The sequence below is a fragment of the Tachyglossus aculeatus genome, chromosome 4, assembly GCF_015852505.1.
Source record: "Tachyglossus aculeatus isolate mTacAcu1 chromosome 4, mTacAcu1.pri, whole genome shotgun sequence".
NCBI classification, from domain to species: Eukaryota; Metazoa; Chordata; class Mammalia; order Monotremata; family Tachyglossidae; genus Tachyglossus; species Tachyglossus aculeatus.
Genome location: NC_052069.1, coordinates 47,864,330 through 47,882,097, shown reverse-complemented (window position 1 = coordinate 47,882,097; position 17,768 = coordinate 47,864,330). Strand labels below are relative to the sequence as shown.

Below are 17,768 nucleotides of genomic sequence, written 5' to 3'. Positions count from 1 at the left end.
AGAAAAAAAAATGTAAGGGTTTTGCCAAGTGGTTCTAGTGTGGACCTATTTATCTGGTAAATTAATCTTGAATTTGCCAAATTAATTTACTATACCTCAAGTTGCTGATCAAGCTTGAAATTTGGATAAGAAAAATTCCCCTTGAAATTTCTAAAATGGAATTGTTGCATTTTATGTTAACAGAACAATAAGTAAATGAACTTGATATGTGCTTAGCTATTTCTTATAAGCATAAAAGGATGACTTTTTCACTTGAAAATTGGGCTCGATTTTCACATAGGTGTATTTGACAAAAAAATGATAAGGCTAAATTTAAGCAAAAGATTTACCCGTTTTTAGAAGTAGAAGGATGTGTTCCTACTGGAAAACACAAAACAGCACCCACATAGAACAGGGTTTTGACCGTGGAGAGTGGAAACATGTCCTAGAAACCCTCCTGTTTGAAAAACAACTCCGGCGTACTTTAAAAAGTGTCCTAGTATTGTCCTGGGTGCATTTTGGGGCAGTTCCGCAAAAAGTGAGTCTGATGGCCGATTGAAAATATTCTAACAAGTGGACAGATCCCTCCTGTTTCTTAAAGTGCTAATGTTACCAGCCTCATTTTCTTCCTAATGAAAGGGGCTTGGTGAGTTCACTCAGCCGGGTTCACTTGGCCAATACCAGCTTGGGTTCCTGGAGGAACGGCAGCGCCTGCCCATCAATCAATCAAACGTATTAATCGGGTGCTTACTCTGTGCAGAACACTGTACTACGCGCTTGGGAGAGTACACTCCATCAGAGTTGGTAGACACATTCCTTTGTCCAAAACAAGCTTACAGTCATGGTCTAGTGGAAAGAACATGGGTCTGGGACTTAGAGGACGTGGGTTCTAATCCCAGCTCCACCGCACGTCTGCTGTGTGACCTTTGACAAGTCAGTCACTTCTCTGGGCCTGTTACCTCATCTGTAAAATGGGGATTAAGACAGTGAAGCCTATGTGGGACAGGGATTGTGTCCCACCTGATTACCTTGTATCTTGTATCTATCTACCTTGTACTAGAGAAGCAGTGTGGCTCGGTGGAAAGAGCGCGGGCTTTGGAGTCAGGGGTCGTGGGTTCGAATCCCGACTCTGCCAATTAGCTGTGTGACTTTGGGCAAGTCACTTAACTTCTCTGGGCCTCAGTTCCCTCACCTGTAAAATGGGGATTAAGACTGTGAGCCCCCAGTGGGACAACCTGATCTCCTTGTAACCTCCCCAGCACTTAGAACAGTGCTTTGCACATAGTGTTTAATAAATGCCATCATCATCTTCGTTATTATTATTATTATCTACCCCAGTGCTTACAAGAGTGTTTGGCACATAGTAAGAGCTTAAATACCACAATTATCATTTTTTTTAAATTACAGTCTACAGCGTGGTAAGGGTTTCCTCCTGCCACACTTCCTGTTTAGCCAGAGAGTCTACATCACCGACAGCTTGTTGCCCGGGAATACTGTATGGCTCTGGATTCTCCTCCTAGCCTTATCCCGGCCTCTGCGGACAGAACTGAAGCTGTCCGGGTCGGCAGTGAGGTGGCAGTTGGATGGATAAGGAGCTGTCGAGCCACCTGGAGTGCACTCAGAAGCAGGCCCACTGACTTTTGGTAGCCCGTCACCATTAGGCTGAGACAGACGTGATAGTACTTGGACTGGTGCCTTGCTTCTAAATGGAGACTCATCATTATCTCTTTGAAATGGATCTGTTAGGAGTCAGAAAATTCTATGCATTTTTCATCGATGAATAAAATAAGCAGATTCCCAAACACTGAAAGTGCTTAAATACCATTATTATTAGTATTCTTATTATTTTCCGCCCCCTCACCACAAAACCCTGAAGCTCCTCTGGCCTGCTTTCTCCCTGGCTCTTGCGCTGCTCCTGAGACCCTATGCACAGGAGTTACTAGCGATCAGGTAAAATCCTTGCAGCATTACTATTATAGACTATTTTATTCTATTATATTATTATATTATTTTATATTATTTTATTTTATAATTTTATACTATATATAATATAATATATTCTCTATTATATTAGAGAAGCAGCATGGCTCAGTGGAAAGAGCACGGGCTTTGGAATCAGAGTTCATGGGTTCAAATCCCAGCTCCACCAGTTGTCAGCTGTGTGACTCTGGGCAAGTCACTTAACTTCTCTGTGCCTCAGTTACCTCATCTGTAAAATGGGGATGAATATTATGAGCCCCACGTGGGACAACCTGATCACCTTGTAACCTCCCCAGTGCTTAGAACAGTGCTTTGCACATAGTAAGCGCTTAACAAATACCATCATCATTATCATAGACTTGTAAAATTACAGCATAGCATGACATTCACTCTCCATTGTCTTGCAGATTAATCACAACAAAACATCAGTGTATATAAATGTAAACAGCGTATGTGCCAATGACTAAAACAGATGTGTTTCCTTTTACAAAGTTGCTAATGATGACTTGGGCAAGAAACATAGTAGGAAAAAAGTGAAATGTGAATTTTTGAGGTTTTCTAAAAATGCCCCTAGAGTAATATTACATGTGGCGTAGGAAAACAAGATGTGCAGTCTACTTGATTCTTGTTTATATTGCATAGTGATTTCCTGGAGAGTTTAATTTAAAATTATGTATATTTGGTTTTCCAGTTGTCATAAAAATATTATGATCTTTCAAAGGGATGCTCAAGGTAATAAAACAGACTGTTTCTAGAGAGTAATTTTAAAATATTAAGATGCTTTAAGTTACAACTATTTTAACTTTAATAGGTTTGTTTCTAAACAAATCTGAAACAAGTCATTACTCAGATTATGAAAAACCTTAAAATATCCACGGTAGAGTTCAAATTTAGCTTCCATTAAACAAATTAAATTGTACTCACTGCTGTGGAAATTTGAAAGGGATTACATAAATGAACACTTTAATGTGGTGTGGAAACGAGTCTTAAGAAGAGTTTCTTATATTTGATAACTGAAGGCAGTTTGATCAATTTGATTAAACTTCAGTTTCCAATGTTCTATGTACTAAAAAAACCAAACACACCCAAGGTGGGATGCTATGTATGCAAATTCAGATTGATCTATTTTGATGCTATTGATGCCTGTCTACTTGTTTCGTTTTGTTGTCTGTCTCCCCCTTCTAGACTATGAGCCCATTGTCGGGTAAGGATTTTCTCTCTGTTGCCAAAGTGTACTTTCCAAGCGCTTAGTACAGTGCTCTGCACACAGTAAGCACTCAATAAATACAATTGAACGAATGAATGAATGAAAATTCATTCAGATATTCAGTGCAGAGGTGGTGGTCCTGATAGCCAGAAGCAACAGCACTGGAATCCACAGCACTAGGATCCCCTGGGACCAGGAAAATCCTGGCGGATTTGTCAGCTATGTCAGTTTTCAAGGCTCCCAGGGTTTCTTTTATTTTTTCCTCATTCCTCTCCTGCCTACCTAGATTCTTGGGTCAGAGACTGGTTCAGAGACGCAGTGAAAAAACAAAATCTGCCTCTCAAATTCCCTTCACCCAAATGCTATGATAATCTGTCCTTCTGGAAGCCCCAGTCTGGCTCTGTTCTGGACCACAAACACCCTTAGTATGATTTGCTCATATTCTGTTTTAAATTGCAGTTCCTTGCTATTTTAAAATTTTTATCATAATGAAGGCATCATGTAAAGTACTCTTCCTGAAAAAACAAAGAAGAAGAAAATCATTTTTGCAGGCTGCTCTGAGTATATAAACTGGACTACATTTCCAGCCTCTCTCTGAAGTTGGTTTCCAGTTATCCTCCTCTCTCACCACAGTTGGAACAAACACTTTTAATAACACATATTCGATGGGCACCCACTTTCTAGCAAAGAGAGCAGATTTCTGAATCAATCATATTTAATGAGCACTTGCTGTGTGCAGAGCACTGTAATAAGCACTCTGAAGGGGACAGCATCCAGATCTAGGCCTTCTAAGTCTAGAGCCTGTGGTTGTAAACAAAGTACAAATGAGACCATCTAGTTCCAGAACCGGGAGCCTTTTAAATTGGGTATTTATGGGGTTTTATTCTAAGCCCTCAAATGCTCAGTTTTAAATATCAAATACGGTGTTATTTACCCATGAGGGTCTTCAGCTGATTGAAAATGTTTGGAAATACCCTGAACAGGGTTGGCAGGGCATATGTCACTTCCTTCTTTTAATTTTCCAAGTGCTTAATACAGTCCACTGTGCCCAGTAGGTGCTCAGTAAATACTACTACAACTACTACGATTATGGCAGGGAGCAAGGGAACGAAGCTGGCTTGTAAAGTGCTCTTGAATTTGGAATAGTTTTCCAGGTCTGCTTTCACAAGACCAATGAAACTACCTACAGCATTATTTGAAAATAACACAATCTGTTGATCTAGATACAGTCTCTTTAAAACTACAGACTAATTTTGCTGTTATAAAACTCTCATCCTCAAATGTGTTTACTGGGAAGGAAACACATGATTATATCCCCTTCCATCTTCTATTCTTCTGGAAAAAGCCTTTGATATTCACTCATAGGCCTAATTCTCTCTAAATCCTCCACATTGCTCAGCAATACATGGAATTCCAAAATGATTAGAGTACTTTAGTTAGGACCTAATAAGGCTATGCCGGAGATGTAACAAGAACTGCACGACGTAAGATTTCTTAAAGTGCTTGCTAGACCTCTCATTAAATTTAGGAGTGATTTTTCCACATCCTCTACAGCAGGGATAGGGAACCTATGGCTTGCGAGGTAGGCTTGGTTCTTCTTGATACCAGTTATCAACTGATAACAACAGCACCCTCCCCACCTCAGAAGCCCACGACCTTGGCATTATCCTTCCCTCTTCCATCTGGTTCATCTCTCATACCAAGACTATTATGAGTCTTGCCAGTTCTTCCAGCATAAGATCTCCCAGTTGCACCCCATTCTCCCCACCCAAATTGCTACCCTCTGATTGTAAACTCCTCCTCTAGACTCTTTGCTCCTCCTCTAGACTGTGAGTTCTTTGTGGGCAGGGAATGTGCCCACCACCTCTTTTCCATTGTACTCTTGAGTGTTTAGAACAGTGCTCTGCACACAATAAGCACTCAAATTCCACTGATTACCACTCTGGAACAAACTCTAATCTCACTGAGGCTACACTACTGCATCAGCCCCCTCACTGATCTCCCAACCTCTGCCTCCCACCCCAATCTATATAATAATAATGGCATTTATTAAGCACTTACTATGTGCAAAGCACTGTTCTAAGCGCTGGGGAGGTTACAAGGTGATCAGGTTGCCCCACGGGGGGCTCACAGTCTTAATCCCCATTTTACAGATGAGGTAACGGAGGCACAGAGAAGTGAAGTGACTTGCCCAAAGTCACACAGCTGACAATTGGCGGAGCCGGGGTTTGAACCCATGACCTCTGACTCCAAAGCCCGTGCTCTTTCCACTGAGCCATGCCGCTATATCTCTATGATACACAGAGCTTTAAAAATCATTTTCCTGAAGCACAGCTTGGTGGTGCGCCCTGGATTGGAGAGGTTTCCGGCTTTTGCTGCAGAGGGTGACCATCTTCCCCACCTCCACATCCCCTCAACAGTGACAGGGTGGCATGTTCGTGTCAAAACGAAAATTCCCCGCCCAAAGCCATTAGAAGCATTTTTCACTGTTCAGGATTTACGGGTCGAGAGAGCTGGAGGACGAGCCAGAAAATCAGGACTTTGCTGAATAATAATAATAATAATGATAGCATTTATTAAGCGCTTACTATGTGCAAAGCACTGTTCTAAGCGCTGGGGAGGTCACAAGGTGATGAGGTTGTCCCATGGGGGGCTCACAGTCTTAATCCCCATTTTACAGATGAGAGAACTGAGGCCCAGAGAAGTTAACTGACTTACCCAAAGCCACAAAGCTGACAAGTGGCAGAGCCGGGATTTGAACCCATGACCTCTGACTCCAAAGCCCGGGCTCTTTCCACCGAGCCACGCTGCTTCTCTGAATCTTTGGTGGCTCCTCACCAGCACTGCCCTGCACATTAAGGATGTTACTCCCACACCCGTGCTCTATCCACTACGCCATACTAGCACCTCGTTAGGGTGACAGATTCTCCGGCCCACCGACAGAGTGTTCAGGATAGGCACACTAACGGAAAGGAATTTCCTAATGGAAAATCTGCAAATCCCCAGCAAAGTAAAATATCAGACTAAATTATAGAGGACTTGGGATTAGAAAGGATGAGGGAGGAGTTTATAATAATAAATAATAATAATTAGCAATTATGGTATTTGTTAAGCGCTTACTATGTGCTAGGCACTGTACTAAGCACTGAGGTGGATACAAGCAAATCCAGTTGGACACAGTCCCCGTCCCACATAGGACTCACATTCTTCATCCCCAGTTGAAGTAACTGAGGCATAAAGAAGTGAAGTGGCTTGCTGAAGGCCACACAGCAGACAGGTGGCTGATACAGAATTAGAATAATAATAATAATGATGGCATTTATTAAGCGCTTACTATGTGCAAAGCACTGTTCTAAGTGCTGGGGAGGTTACGAAATGATCCGGTTTCCCACGGGGGGCTCACAGTCTTAATCTCCATTTTACAGATGAGGGAACTGAGGCTCAGAGAAGTGAAGTGACTTGCCCACAGTCACACAGCTGACAATTGGCGGAGCCGGAATTTGAACCCATGACCTTCTGACTTCCACGCCCATGCTCTATCCACTAAGCCATACTAGCACTTCGTTAGGGCAACAGATTCACCGGACCACCGACAGAGTGTTCAGGATAGACACACTTCCGGAAAGGAATTTCCTAGTGGAAAATCTGTCTTGGGCCGAATTTGCAGGGAGCACATAAGCTCTGGTGCCAAGATAATAAGACCAAGGCTTGGCCCAGGCAAGTAAAGGCAATGTTTAGGAGCTACAGGACGATGACCCCAACTCCGATCCCACCCAAAATGTGGCATGCCGGAGTTTAGGTTTTCCAGTACTTTCCACCACCCGGGTTAGCCTCAAGGCAACCCCCGGGCGACTAGTTTGGAAGAGATTCGACAGAATGGGAATCCAGGGCTGGAGCTACTTGTCAAGGGCGTGGGAGAGAAAAATAAATGTTTACTAAAACTATAAACCCAAGTCCCTCCCTTGGTACCACCTGAGCTTTGACTACAATTGAGCAGAAGGGAACTTCTCTAAATCATAAATTCTTCCTCGCCCACCAAATGAGGGCGAAACACAAATCTAGCTACCTAGTCACCCTAAGCAGCAGTTATTACTGCCCAGTAAACCAGTAAACTTCTATTAGTCATGCAGATTCCCTAGCCAAGGCCTGTCTTTGCAACATCAACCTAACGCTTTTCAGCCTTTCCAAGCTGTTTCGCGGCAAAACGAACATGTTCCACTTTCACTGGGATGATAATGAGGCTGTTAGCACTTGTACCTTTAATATACATTCTGTATTTTTTTAAATAAACCTTTCTTTCAGACTCAATCCTAGTTTCAATGGAGGAATAAGCGCTCTAACAATCTTGCACCACATTTAGAAAATTTACGTTATATCCAGCTGGTAGAGACACAGGAAAAGTGAGGTGGGAAGGGCCAAAAGGTAAAAATCTGCCACTGAGCCGTGGTTTATTGCAGTTACTGAACAAATGTCCTGACGTCACCGTACTTTGACCAATCTAAATCGTATCATGAAGCCACTGATACGAGACGATGATTTGTTTTTAATATTAATGAATCCACCTGAAATGAATGTTATAACGGTATTTAATTCCAACACTCTAAATGTTCTCTCTAACAGTCTAATTGTGAGCCCCATGTGGGACAGGGACTCTGTCAGGCCAGAGTAACCTGTATCTACCCTCTTGGCATACACAGTAAGCACTTTAACAAATACCACAATTATTATTATTGTTGCCATACAGATAAGCCCTTGAACTTATACATAAACAGAGCAGACTATGCTTCACTGACATAATGAAATCATGCCAGTTCATTTATCACTAGTACAAATAAACGTTCCTGGAAACTACTCAACTTTTTCCAATTTTACTGTTTTGATACTGCATTTCATTTGCAGAACGTGGGGTTGCAAATTAGTAAATGCAATTTCCCGATAAATTTCCGAAATAATTTATAATGGAAAGATTTTTTTAAAAAATCTTCAAGGAAGCAAATGCAAATTAACCACGATTTATTGAGGAATCCGTTAAAAACGTTAAAATTCACTCCAGAAAATTTTGCTTTCGGCTTCGGTAAATGCTGAAGCGAAACAAGAGCACAACAGGCAGAGGGGGAGAGCTCTAAAGCCAATGATAAATTACTGCAAATCTGAAAAAATGTAAAATACATACACACAGTGAAAGATACAAAAAAAAATGATTAAAATAGATAACAGTACCCAGCACCCTCTTTATAACACCATCCTTTGGAATTAAGCATTTTGAATGTTATAAAGAGGAGGTCTTTATATGGAAGTGGCTATACTAGATAGTGGGATATTTTTATGTGGATTAGAGAGCCTTATAATGAGGGTGGAGAGTATTAAATGTCACACCACACACACAGTAGGCCATCATGCATTTTCACCCATTATCAGACTTACCCCTCTTTTGAGGCTTCTGAAAGAAGGAATTCTGGGCTTCCCTGTTTTTATTTCACTCATACAATAATGCACTGGTTCAATGGAGAGTGTGAGAAACTGGGACCCATTAGGTGAACTGGATATGAATAAACTAGGAGGGGTAAGAGGAGGGGACTGTGGCTAATGTGGAAATAAAGAAAGGAATCAATAAGCCGAATGTGAAGAGTGGTTTTGCTTCTTAAAAAAAAAAATGCTATCCTCTGGTAACATGATTTCCAACGCTTCTCTCTCACAGGAATATGCAAAGATATTTCAACAAAAGATTTAGTTAAATCTCGTTCAGAACTAAGTCTTTCAGAGGTCAGTGCACTTTGTTAAAAAAAGCATCATTCCACTTAATCATTAAATTCACAAAATTCACAGATAATATTGGATATTCAAGTACAATACTTCCTACATGCCCTAATGGAAAAATCCATTATTTCTAAGTTTTATTCTTTTTTATTTCCAGCCATAGAAACATCATCTATATGTTGCCAAGTTGTACTTCCCAAGCGCTTAGTACAGTGCTCTGCACACAGTAAGCGCTCAATAAATACGACTGATGATGACTGATGATGATTGGGGATTTTTTGATCATATTCATTCTATGTATATTTATGGACACTTACTTCCATACTTGGGGCTCACTAAGATTGCTGCTATTATAATTATAACCATAATGGTCAAGGAAAATAATTCTATTTATATTTATAACTTCACTCAGCATTTTCCTTTTAGTTTTCATCTAAATTCACTCATTTCGCCCATTTTTCAAATTAACAGAAAATAAGGCTAAGTCAAGTAAATGTTTGGTGAACTTAAATTGGGGGGAGGGGTTCACAAACCCATATGGTTTCATAAAACCATAGTCTTTTTCATAAACTCTCCCACTTTGCTTATCAGATTCTTGGTAAAAATGATCTAAACCAGTTTTCCACTGCACTTCATTCTACTGTGGGGCCCATCTATGATGAGCAAAATGAACAACACCCTCCCTCCTATTTGCTGGGAAAGTTATTTGGAAATGAAGGGTGTTTACATTTCATTCACATTTCCCTTCATTTCAATTATGTCTTTGCTATAATTTAAACTTCAATTGACTTTTACTTCCTTGCCTACACCTATGTCCAAAGATCAGAAATAATGTTAGAATAATCATGTTACAATTACTGATGAATGTAGTAAAGGCAAAGAAACTAGCTATATCAATCCTGCCTCCAGAGACTATTTTTTATCCACCAAATATGCCCAACCATAAAACAGGACACCTGACCACAAGTCGGAAGGTGAATTCTATCGCCAAAATGAAGTTTCTCCAAGAGTTTAGACTGCTTCCTCTAAAATTCTATTTACGAATACAGCCTACATCTAAAAATCATACTACATGTTTATACGATCAATTCATTTAAATTTACAAAAGCTGCATTTTTGACCTTTTCAAACCATGAAGATGGTTCGCACAGAAAGTTGAAACTGAAAGCTTACGAAAATGAATAGCTACCATTTGAAATTAACATAGTTATAGTTCAATGATAAGTAGAAACGATGACCCGAAAATATTTTTCGATGTCAATGTCTGAAAGATGAATAGTAAATCTACTCTTTTGAAACTGGTAATGTAAATAATGGCACTAGTAACACATGGATTACTAAGGCTTTTTTAACCAATTCCTACATAAAAGCCTTTCTATACCTACACCGAAAGCATAGCTGAAGGTTAAAAAAAGCAAATTCTCCAACAAATCTCTCAACATACTTAAAATCCTAGCAAAAGGTGTTGGGTTTTGTTTTTTTTTACATATAGAAAATTCTTGATTTTTACCTTAGGTTTTTTTCCAAAAAGCCACAACTTGCCCTTGGCCTTTCCCACTGTAGTCTTTGAATCGATCTTCATTCCCTCCTGTTTAGATGCACTGATTGTTCCATCAGAAACAGTCCTGTAAATATGCTGACTGTAATCTTCGAATGGAAAGTCTCCTGGAGGTTCGAATCCAGACTTAAAGGAATCTACCACCAACTGGGAGTCCTGCACGTAGAAAAAACAGAATTCGCCTCCTAAATCCGACAACCGGTGGTAAGCAGTGGGCACCCATGGGATGGTTTATTTTCGTTGAATTGACTATGGGAAGGAAGAACCTGGCTTTGTCCAAGGTTAGGTTAATGGGGATAGGGAGAGGCCCCCTGCCCACACCCAGTGAGTGACATTTTGTGCTTTCGGCCTCCCATCTAATTCCCTTCTTACCCACCCCCAGTGACACCCACCGCACCCAATCCTACACAGTGCCACTATACTCTCCCCACTTTCACCCTAGAGAGCCAATTCCCAGTGGTCCTCCTAATCGATTCCACCCTTCAAGACACATAACAAAAATTACTCACCTGCATGGAACTGATGTCATCCTGATGGTGTGAGGGGGAGGCAGCGAGAGCAGCTAAGAATTAGAAAGTGCCTCCGGCTCGGTGCTAGATAAGCAACTCCAAGTGGTAATAGTACTTCACCTGTTCCTGCCCCTCTCTGATGTTCTCACCGCCATAGGAAGCTCAGCAAGGAGCAACTGAGTAGTCGCTGTTACTGCTGCTACCATCACTAGCACTGTTGCAGCCTGCGTTGTCATCTCAATTGTGTTATAGGCACGCACACTGGATAGGAGGGCAGAACTAGGCAGGCAGTAACCCAGGACCATATAAATCTAAATATATATACTTAGTACAGTGCTCTGAACACAGTAAGGGCTCAATAAATACAATTGAATGAAAATGCATATATGAAAATATATATATGGTTCTGAGTGTGTGTCACACACCTATATGTCTATATCTATGTAGATATATAGGTGTGTGACACACTCGGAATTATATATATATATAGTTCCATGTGTCACACATCTATATATCTAGATAGATGTGTGACACACACACTCAGAACCATATATATTTTCACATATATGTATATATGGTTCTGAGTGTGTGTGTGTGTATACGTGTGTATGTGTGTATGAAAATATATATGGTTCTGAGTGTGTATGTCACATACCTATATCTATATATAGATATATTTATATATTTTCATATATATATGTACACACACACACACACACACACACACACACACACACACACACACACACACAGGGATTGAGAGACCTGGGTTCTAATCCCAGCTCTGCCACTTGTCTCCTCTGTGACCTTGGGAAAGTCACTTCACTGGGCTTCAGTTCTCTCACTTGCAAAATGGGAATTAAGACTGTGAGCCCCATGTGGGACAGGGACTGTGTCCAACCTTATTAACTTATATCTACCCCAGTGCCTAGAACTGCCTGGCACATAGTAAGTACTTAATAAGTAACATAACTACTAATTATTAAAGCAAAGGTTATAAACCAATAATATCATTATAATTACATAATCAAGTTTTCACTACTCTGAAAAACACTGGGGAGATTCCAATGCAGAAATCTTTATAACCTGAATTTCCAAGTTATAATAAAGGGGAAAAACCCACTATGGGCTTATACTACTTTGATTCCAGGAGCTGTCAGCATGAAAGACAAAACATTTTTTTAAAGAAAGATACTAATAATTTTCACACACAAAAAAGATTAGACTAGATAAAGGGGACAGGCAAAACGGTCTGACAACAAGAAATTTTCTTTAAGGTTTAAGCATACCTGAGACATGGTATGAAAATAAAAATTTGCAACAGGACAGTGTCCAGGCCAGCATTCATCGTAAAGCTGACTGCCACTGCTGAAATTGCCAGATGGCACTAAGATGCTACAAGAAAAAATTAAAGCAGAGGAGCACTGAGTGCAGAAGTTGACAAGTAGGAAACTTTTACCTGGAAAGTCTCTCAGAAAATTCCTTTTGCCACCACAAAAAAAGAGCTGCAAGTAGGAATTTAGTTTTGTTAAATTTTAAGAAGGTTACTTTTTATCACATTGTACGGGAGATAATTCATTCATTCATTCAATCGTATTTATTGAGCACTTACTGTGTGCAGAGCACTGTACTAAGTGCTTGGGAAGTACAAGTCGGCAACATCAAATAACAACAATGGCATTAGTTAAGCGCTTAATATGTGCAAAGCACTGTTCTAAGCGCTGGGGAGGATACAAGGGGATCAGGCTGTCCCATGTGGGTCTCACGGTCTTAATCCCCATTTTACAGATGAGGGAACTGAGGCACAGAGAATTGATTTGCCCAAAGTCACACAGGTGACAAGTGGCGGAGCCGGGATAAGAACCCATGACCTCTAACTCCCAAGCCGAGGCTCTTTCCACTGAGCCATGCTGCTCCTCAATCTTTTTCATGCTTTTTCACGCTTTTAAGATCAATTATATGAACTTCATAGACCTTGGAAATATCTGATTTCAATTTCTCCATTTTGTTCAAAGCAAAATAAATTGAGTACAGGCACTAATATTTTAAAACTCTTCAGGGATTGACATAACTAGGGTCTTGAGTGCAAGGTGACACCTTTCTCATGTCAGGCACTATACTAAGCGTGGGGGTAGAGAGCCAAGGTAAAATCAAGTTGGACACAGTCCCTGTCCCACAGGGGGCTCACAGTCTTAATCCCCACTTTACAGATTGGGTAACTGAGACAAAGAGAAGCAACTTGTCCAAAATCACACAGCAGACAAGTGGCAGGGCTAGAATTCGCACCCAGGCCCTCAACTCCCAGGCCCATGCTCTAGCCACGGGGCTCCCTTAACATTTCCGTTCTAAGTGGAATTAGGAATGACAATTTGGTTGTTCCTCACACAAAACACAGTGAATTGAGTTCTTGAGCAGAAAATCAAAACAACCACGTCAGGCCCGTGCTAAAGAATATCACCCAGTGTAGCCAAGAGCAGGATTATCTAACAGGACTACAACCAATACCGTACATCAATCAATCAATCAATTGTATTTATTGGGCACTTACTGTGTGCAGCTCACTGTACTAAGAGCTGGCGAGCAGATTTGGTAGACAGCGTTCCCTACCCACACTGAACACACTTAAATTTTATCATTGTGGTGCTCTATGCAGATAATTTAGAAGAAATAAATTTGGGGAGAAGGTCTGAACATGTGACATCTCTCTCAATACTCTAGAGATTAAGTAAAAGTGTCCAAGTGGAAAACAGAAGTTAGAAATCCTGGATGAAGCTCAGATAAAATGTTCGAGAGCTATAAATGAAAACAAATCATTCGGTGAATTAATGCCAAAAACAAGATTAAATGAGTTAACATCACTGTTCTACCCCTTAAAAAAGTGTACATCAAGCAGTTCTTTTACTCAAGAACATTCAAAATATAATGAAGTGAATGGCACTTACTCGGCACTCATCAACTGATTTTGCGGCATGAATCATTCCTTCTAAGCATTTTGAGATGATAGGAACGACTTTTCGTTCCGAATCTGCAAATCCTCTATAACATTCACTAAGTTTGATGGTCCTTCGTTCATCCATTTCTTGAAGATGCTACCAATCAGAAAGTTAAAAAGGGGAAGAAAACCAAACTATTTTGAAGGTAGGCAACAATGAGAACACCGTTATGCATTTATTTGGCCTGACAACTTAACCACAAAAAATGTGGCATTTGACATTACTGGATCAAATCAATCGCTCGTGTTTATTGACCGCTTACGGTGTGCAGAGCACTGTACTAAGCACTTGGGAAAGTACAATACAACAAAATCAAAGAGTTCCCTGTACTGGAGGCCTAAGGACGCTATTGAGAGAGTAATCCAACATTTTGGCACCACTCCAAGGACTATTAAAATGAGCCAGATAACTCATTCTGCAAAAAGTAGATATGAAAAATCACCAATCACCAACCATTCCAATTGAGCCTGGTAAGACACAACCATCCAAGAAAGCCAGAGCATCAGAACCCTAAAGAGCGCTAAATAAGTCTCGCTACGGGATCCAATCAGGTTTTGAACAGGCACCTCTGAAGTAACTACAAATCTGGTCACCTTAGGTGGGATGGGGACAGTGTAAAAACAAAGGGGAAAAGTGGGGCGGGGGAGAGAAAGGGAAAAGGGGAAAGATGTTTGTACATATTTGTTACTCTATTTATTTTACTTGTACATATCTATTCTATTTATTTTATTTTGTTAGTATATTTGGTTTTGTTCTCTGTCTCCCCCTTTTAGACTGTGAGCCCACTGTTGGGTAGGGACTGTCTCTATATGTTGCCAACTTGTACTTCCCAAGCGCTTAGTACAGTGCTCTGCACACAGTAAGCGCTCAATAAATACGATTGATGATGATGATGATGAAAGAGAGAGAGGGAGACAAAATAGACACCACCTCTTACTCAGATCTTGTTTGGTTCTCCCCACCCTAGGACAGTATTCTCCCTCAGATGAGAGTGGGCCAATTTTTCTGGAACTTTGTGCCATACTGCTAGGGCTGGAGATCTATACTATACTTCCCGCTGAGCTATTATTCCCAAGAGTTTCAGTCTTTCCCTGAAGTCTCCTAGGGACAATCATTAAAATCAGCAGGAGACTCTCTTCACACACCAACTCCTCTCATGTAGCTCTAGTCCTCTGGGTCGCCTTCTCCACTAAGCTTTCATCCATTTACCACAGGAGGAGAAAGCATGCCTCTCACAATGCCTTTCCTTAAGTGACTTGACTTCTAAGGTTTCCTTCCCTTCTTTTCCAATTGTTGTCAGTTTAAAACAAAACTAGAATTCTCATTTGAAAAACTAGTACTTCTTTCCTTATATCATTATCTGCTTCTGATATCAATAACCTTCCTTCAACAATTGAGAGAAACCATTTCACTTATGAATACTTTATCAGACACAGAAGCAGAACTTGGCCTCCTAGTTATAAGTTCTGAGTCAGGACTTACAAACACAGCCTTAAAAATAAGATCTGCGGTGTAACCTGGGCAGACAAATTCTGATCTTCTATCAATTCCGCTGACAAGTTCTCAGAAAAGCTGACAGACTAAGCTTGAGATTCGTTGACTTTGAGAAGAGCGCTCTGAAAATTAAAAAAAAATTCCACACTCCAAGAATGAATTTTACCTTGTAAATCTGAGGAATGACAACGTAGAAATGCTTGTGTTGCTCGCCATTAAAGTTTTGGAGCTGGGCAGCATATTCGTTTTTGTTCTCATCAGCCATATGTGTGCGTAGGTTCAACTGCTGCTTAGCCTAATGAGGAAAATCACTTCAAATCATTACCCAGCAACAATGTATGGTTAATTTGCTTTAAAGCCCGTACTACATTAGTCTAGAAATGAAAATGAGAACTAGTCCACGTGCCCAAGTCCTAAAAGATTTGAATGTGGAACCAAAGAAAATTAAGTAATAAATACTTATTTGAGTCAGAGCAATGCTTAATCCAGTCCATGTACTCTATAGGAGCATTATAAAAGAATGTCTGGAGAAACAGTATAAAGTTGCCCTTCTTGATATCCATCACCGTTAAGCAATGGACTGTAAAAAATGTCATACGCTCATTTCTGCCATAAATTGTAGCTAGGTTCTTGAGGAACTTTCCCATATTTTGGGTGAATTGTGCTTTAGTAACCACTGAAAAGTAAGGGGTATGGGGCAGATGATTTGAAGATACCTCAATGAAGGGACTATTTTGGAACAAATTCCTATATCGTTAGGTCCTCCGCTATTAGAATGCATGTGCCCTAATTTTTCCATAGAGTTACATTAAAATTGTGAAATTAAAACTTACATATTACAGCAGAACTATTACCCTGCCTTCCCTTTTGCCTCTTTTTAAAAAAAAATTTTCATGAGAACCTCTGTATGGGAATACAGAGTATTTGCATTAGTAATAATAACAGCATGTAAGCATTTTCTATGTGCACTGTACTAAGTGCTGGTGTAGATACAAAATAATCAAATCCCTCATGGGTCTCACAGTTTAAGTAGGAGGGAGAATAGATATTGAATCCTCATTTTGCAGATGAGATAAGTGAAGCATAAAGAATTTAGTGACCTGCCCAAGGTCACCCAGCAGGTAAGAGGTGGATCTGGGATTAGAACCCAGGTCCTCTGTCTCCTACGCCCATGCTCTTCCCACTAAATCACGCTGCAATAGGCGGACAAATTCAGTTCTACTATCATGGTTTGTTGTACAGAAACTGACAGATAATCATCTAAAATCCAACTACATGCATGTGGCACTACCATTTCTTTCAGAATCGGATGACCCTGCATCCTGACTGTTCTTGGAAGAATATTTCCTAATTCTGCTGTTGTGTTCTAGTCAAAATGTTTACGGAAAACATATCTTCTGGAACACCTGAGTGTACTAATGTCCCCTTAATCTACTCACAGAAGGCATAGAAGATGAGATGAAGAACCAAAATTTTTTGTCCCTAGTGTAGCTTTTTTTAAAAAAATCAACTAAATGGTGTTATCACAGAAGCTAAAATATATATAAAAATACATAGACAGAAGAGAGAGATTGAGATTTTGAGAGGAGACAGACTGAGACTCATCATTTAAGACTTATTAATAGCACCACAGTCAAAAGCAAAGGATAGCACTCTCTATGCACAAGGCATCCACCAACCATCTCATTTCAAAGCACAATGAAATATAATAAAAATAACATGCATTTATTAAGTGCTTTCTGCATGCCAAGCACTGTTCTAAGTGCTGGGGCAGATATAAGCAGATCCAAGTACAAGGACATATTGGAGGTGCATTGATTTTCCAACTTTTTGTTCCAAAACACACTAAAGACGTGACTAGCAAACCTACGATAGTTAGGCCCTCATAGACCACTCCTCATCTCTTCAGAGGACCTCAGAAATAGAAAGGCTCTGGACATCCCCTGTACAAGTGCTTCTGCTCAGAAGCTGGCATGAATAATGATATTCAACACGGCAGTTTCCAAAATTGCCTGGACACTGCAGCATTCTGGCTGGGAATCACTGAATCTATGTAGCAGTTCATACACTGAAGGAGATATTCACAAAATGTGGGTTGAAAAGCTGCAGGCAGTTACTGAAGGATACCCAGGGCAGAGTCTCTGAATTTCCAGAAATACCCTTTGTCTTAAAACGGTAAGTCAATCAAAGCAAATCTGATGCAATGCCCAGAATTATCAACGGTAAAAATGGACAGCAACCATGAAGAGTTGTCAGCTATTTGATCAGCAGTGGAAGTGAGGACATCGTCC

General features: G+C 40.4%; 1 protein-coding gene across 3 annotated transcripts in view; it reads right to left on the bottom strand.

Moving 5' to 3' along the window:
- The window catches only part of FNBP1L (formin binding protein 1 like), a 133,088-nt gene that overhangs the window by 16,470 nt on the left and 98,850 nt on the right, over positions 1-17,768 (bottom strand). For 2 of the 3 annotated variants that reach the window (XM_038744670.1, XM_038744671.1), the window contains exons 7-9: positions 15,644-15,772; positions 13,933-14,079; positions 10,434-10,637 (exon numbers count right to left, since the gene is read on the bottom strand). In XM_038744670.1, the coding sequence (XP_038600598.1) occupies positions 10,434-10,637; positions 13,933-14,079; positions 15,644-15,772 (480 nt within the window). Of the gene's footprint in view, positions 1-8,590; positions 8,750-10,433; positions 10,638-13,932; positions 14,080-15,643; positions 15,773-17,768 lie in introns of all 3 variants that reach the window. The other variant, XM_038744672.1, reaches the window with a different exon arrangement.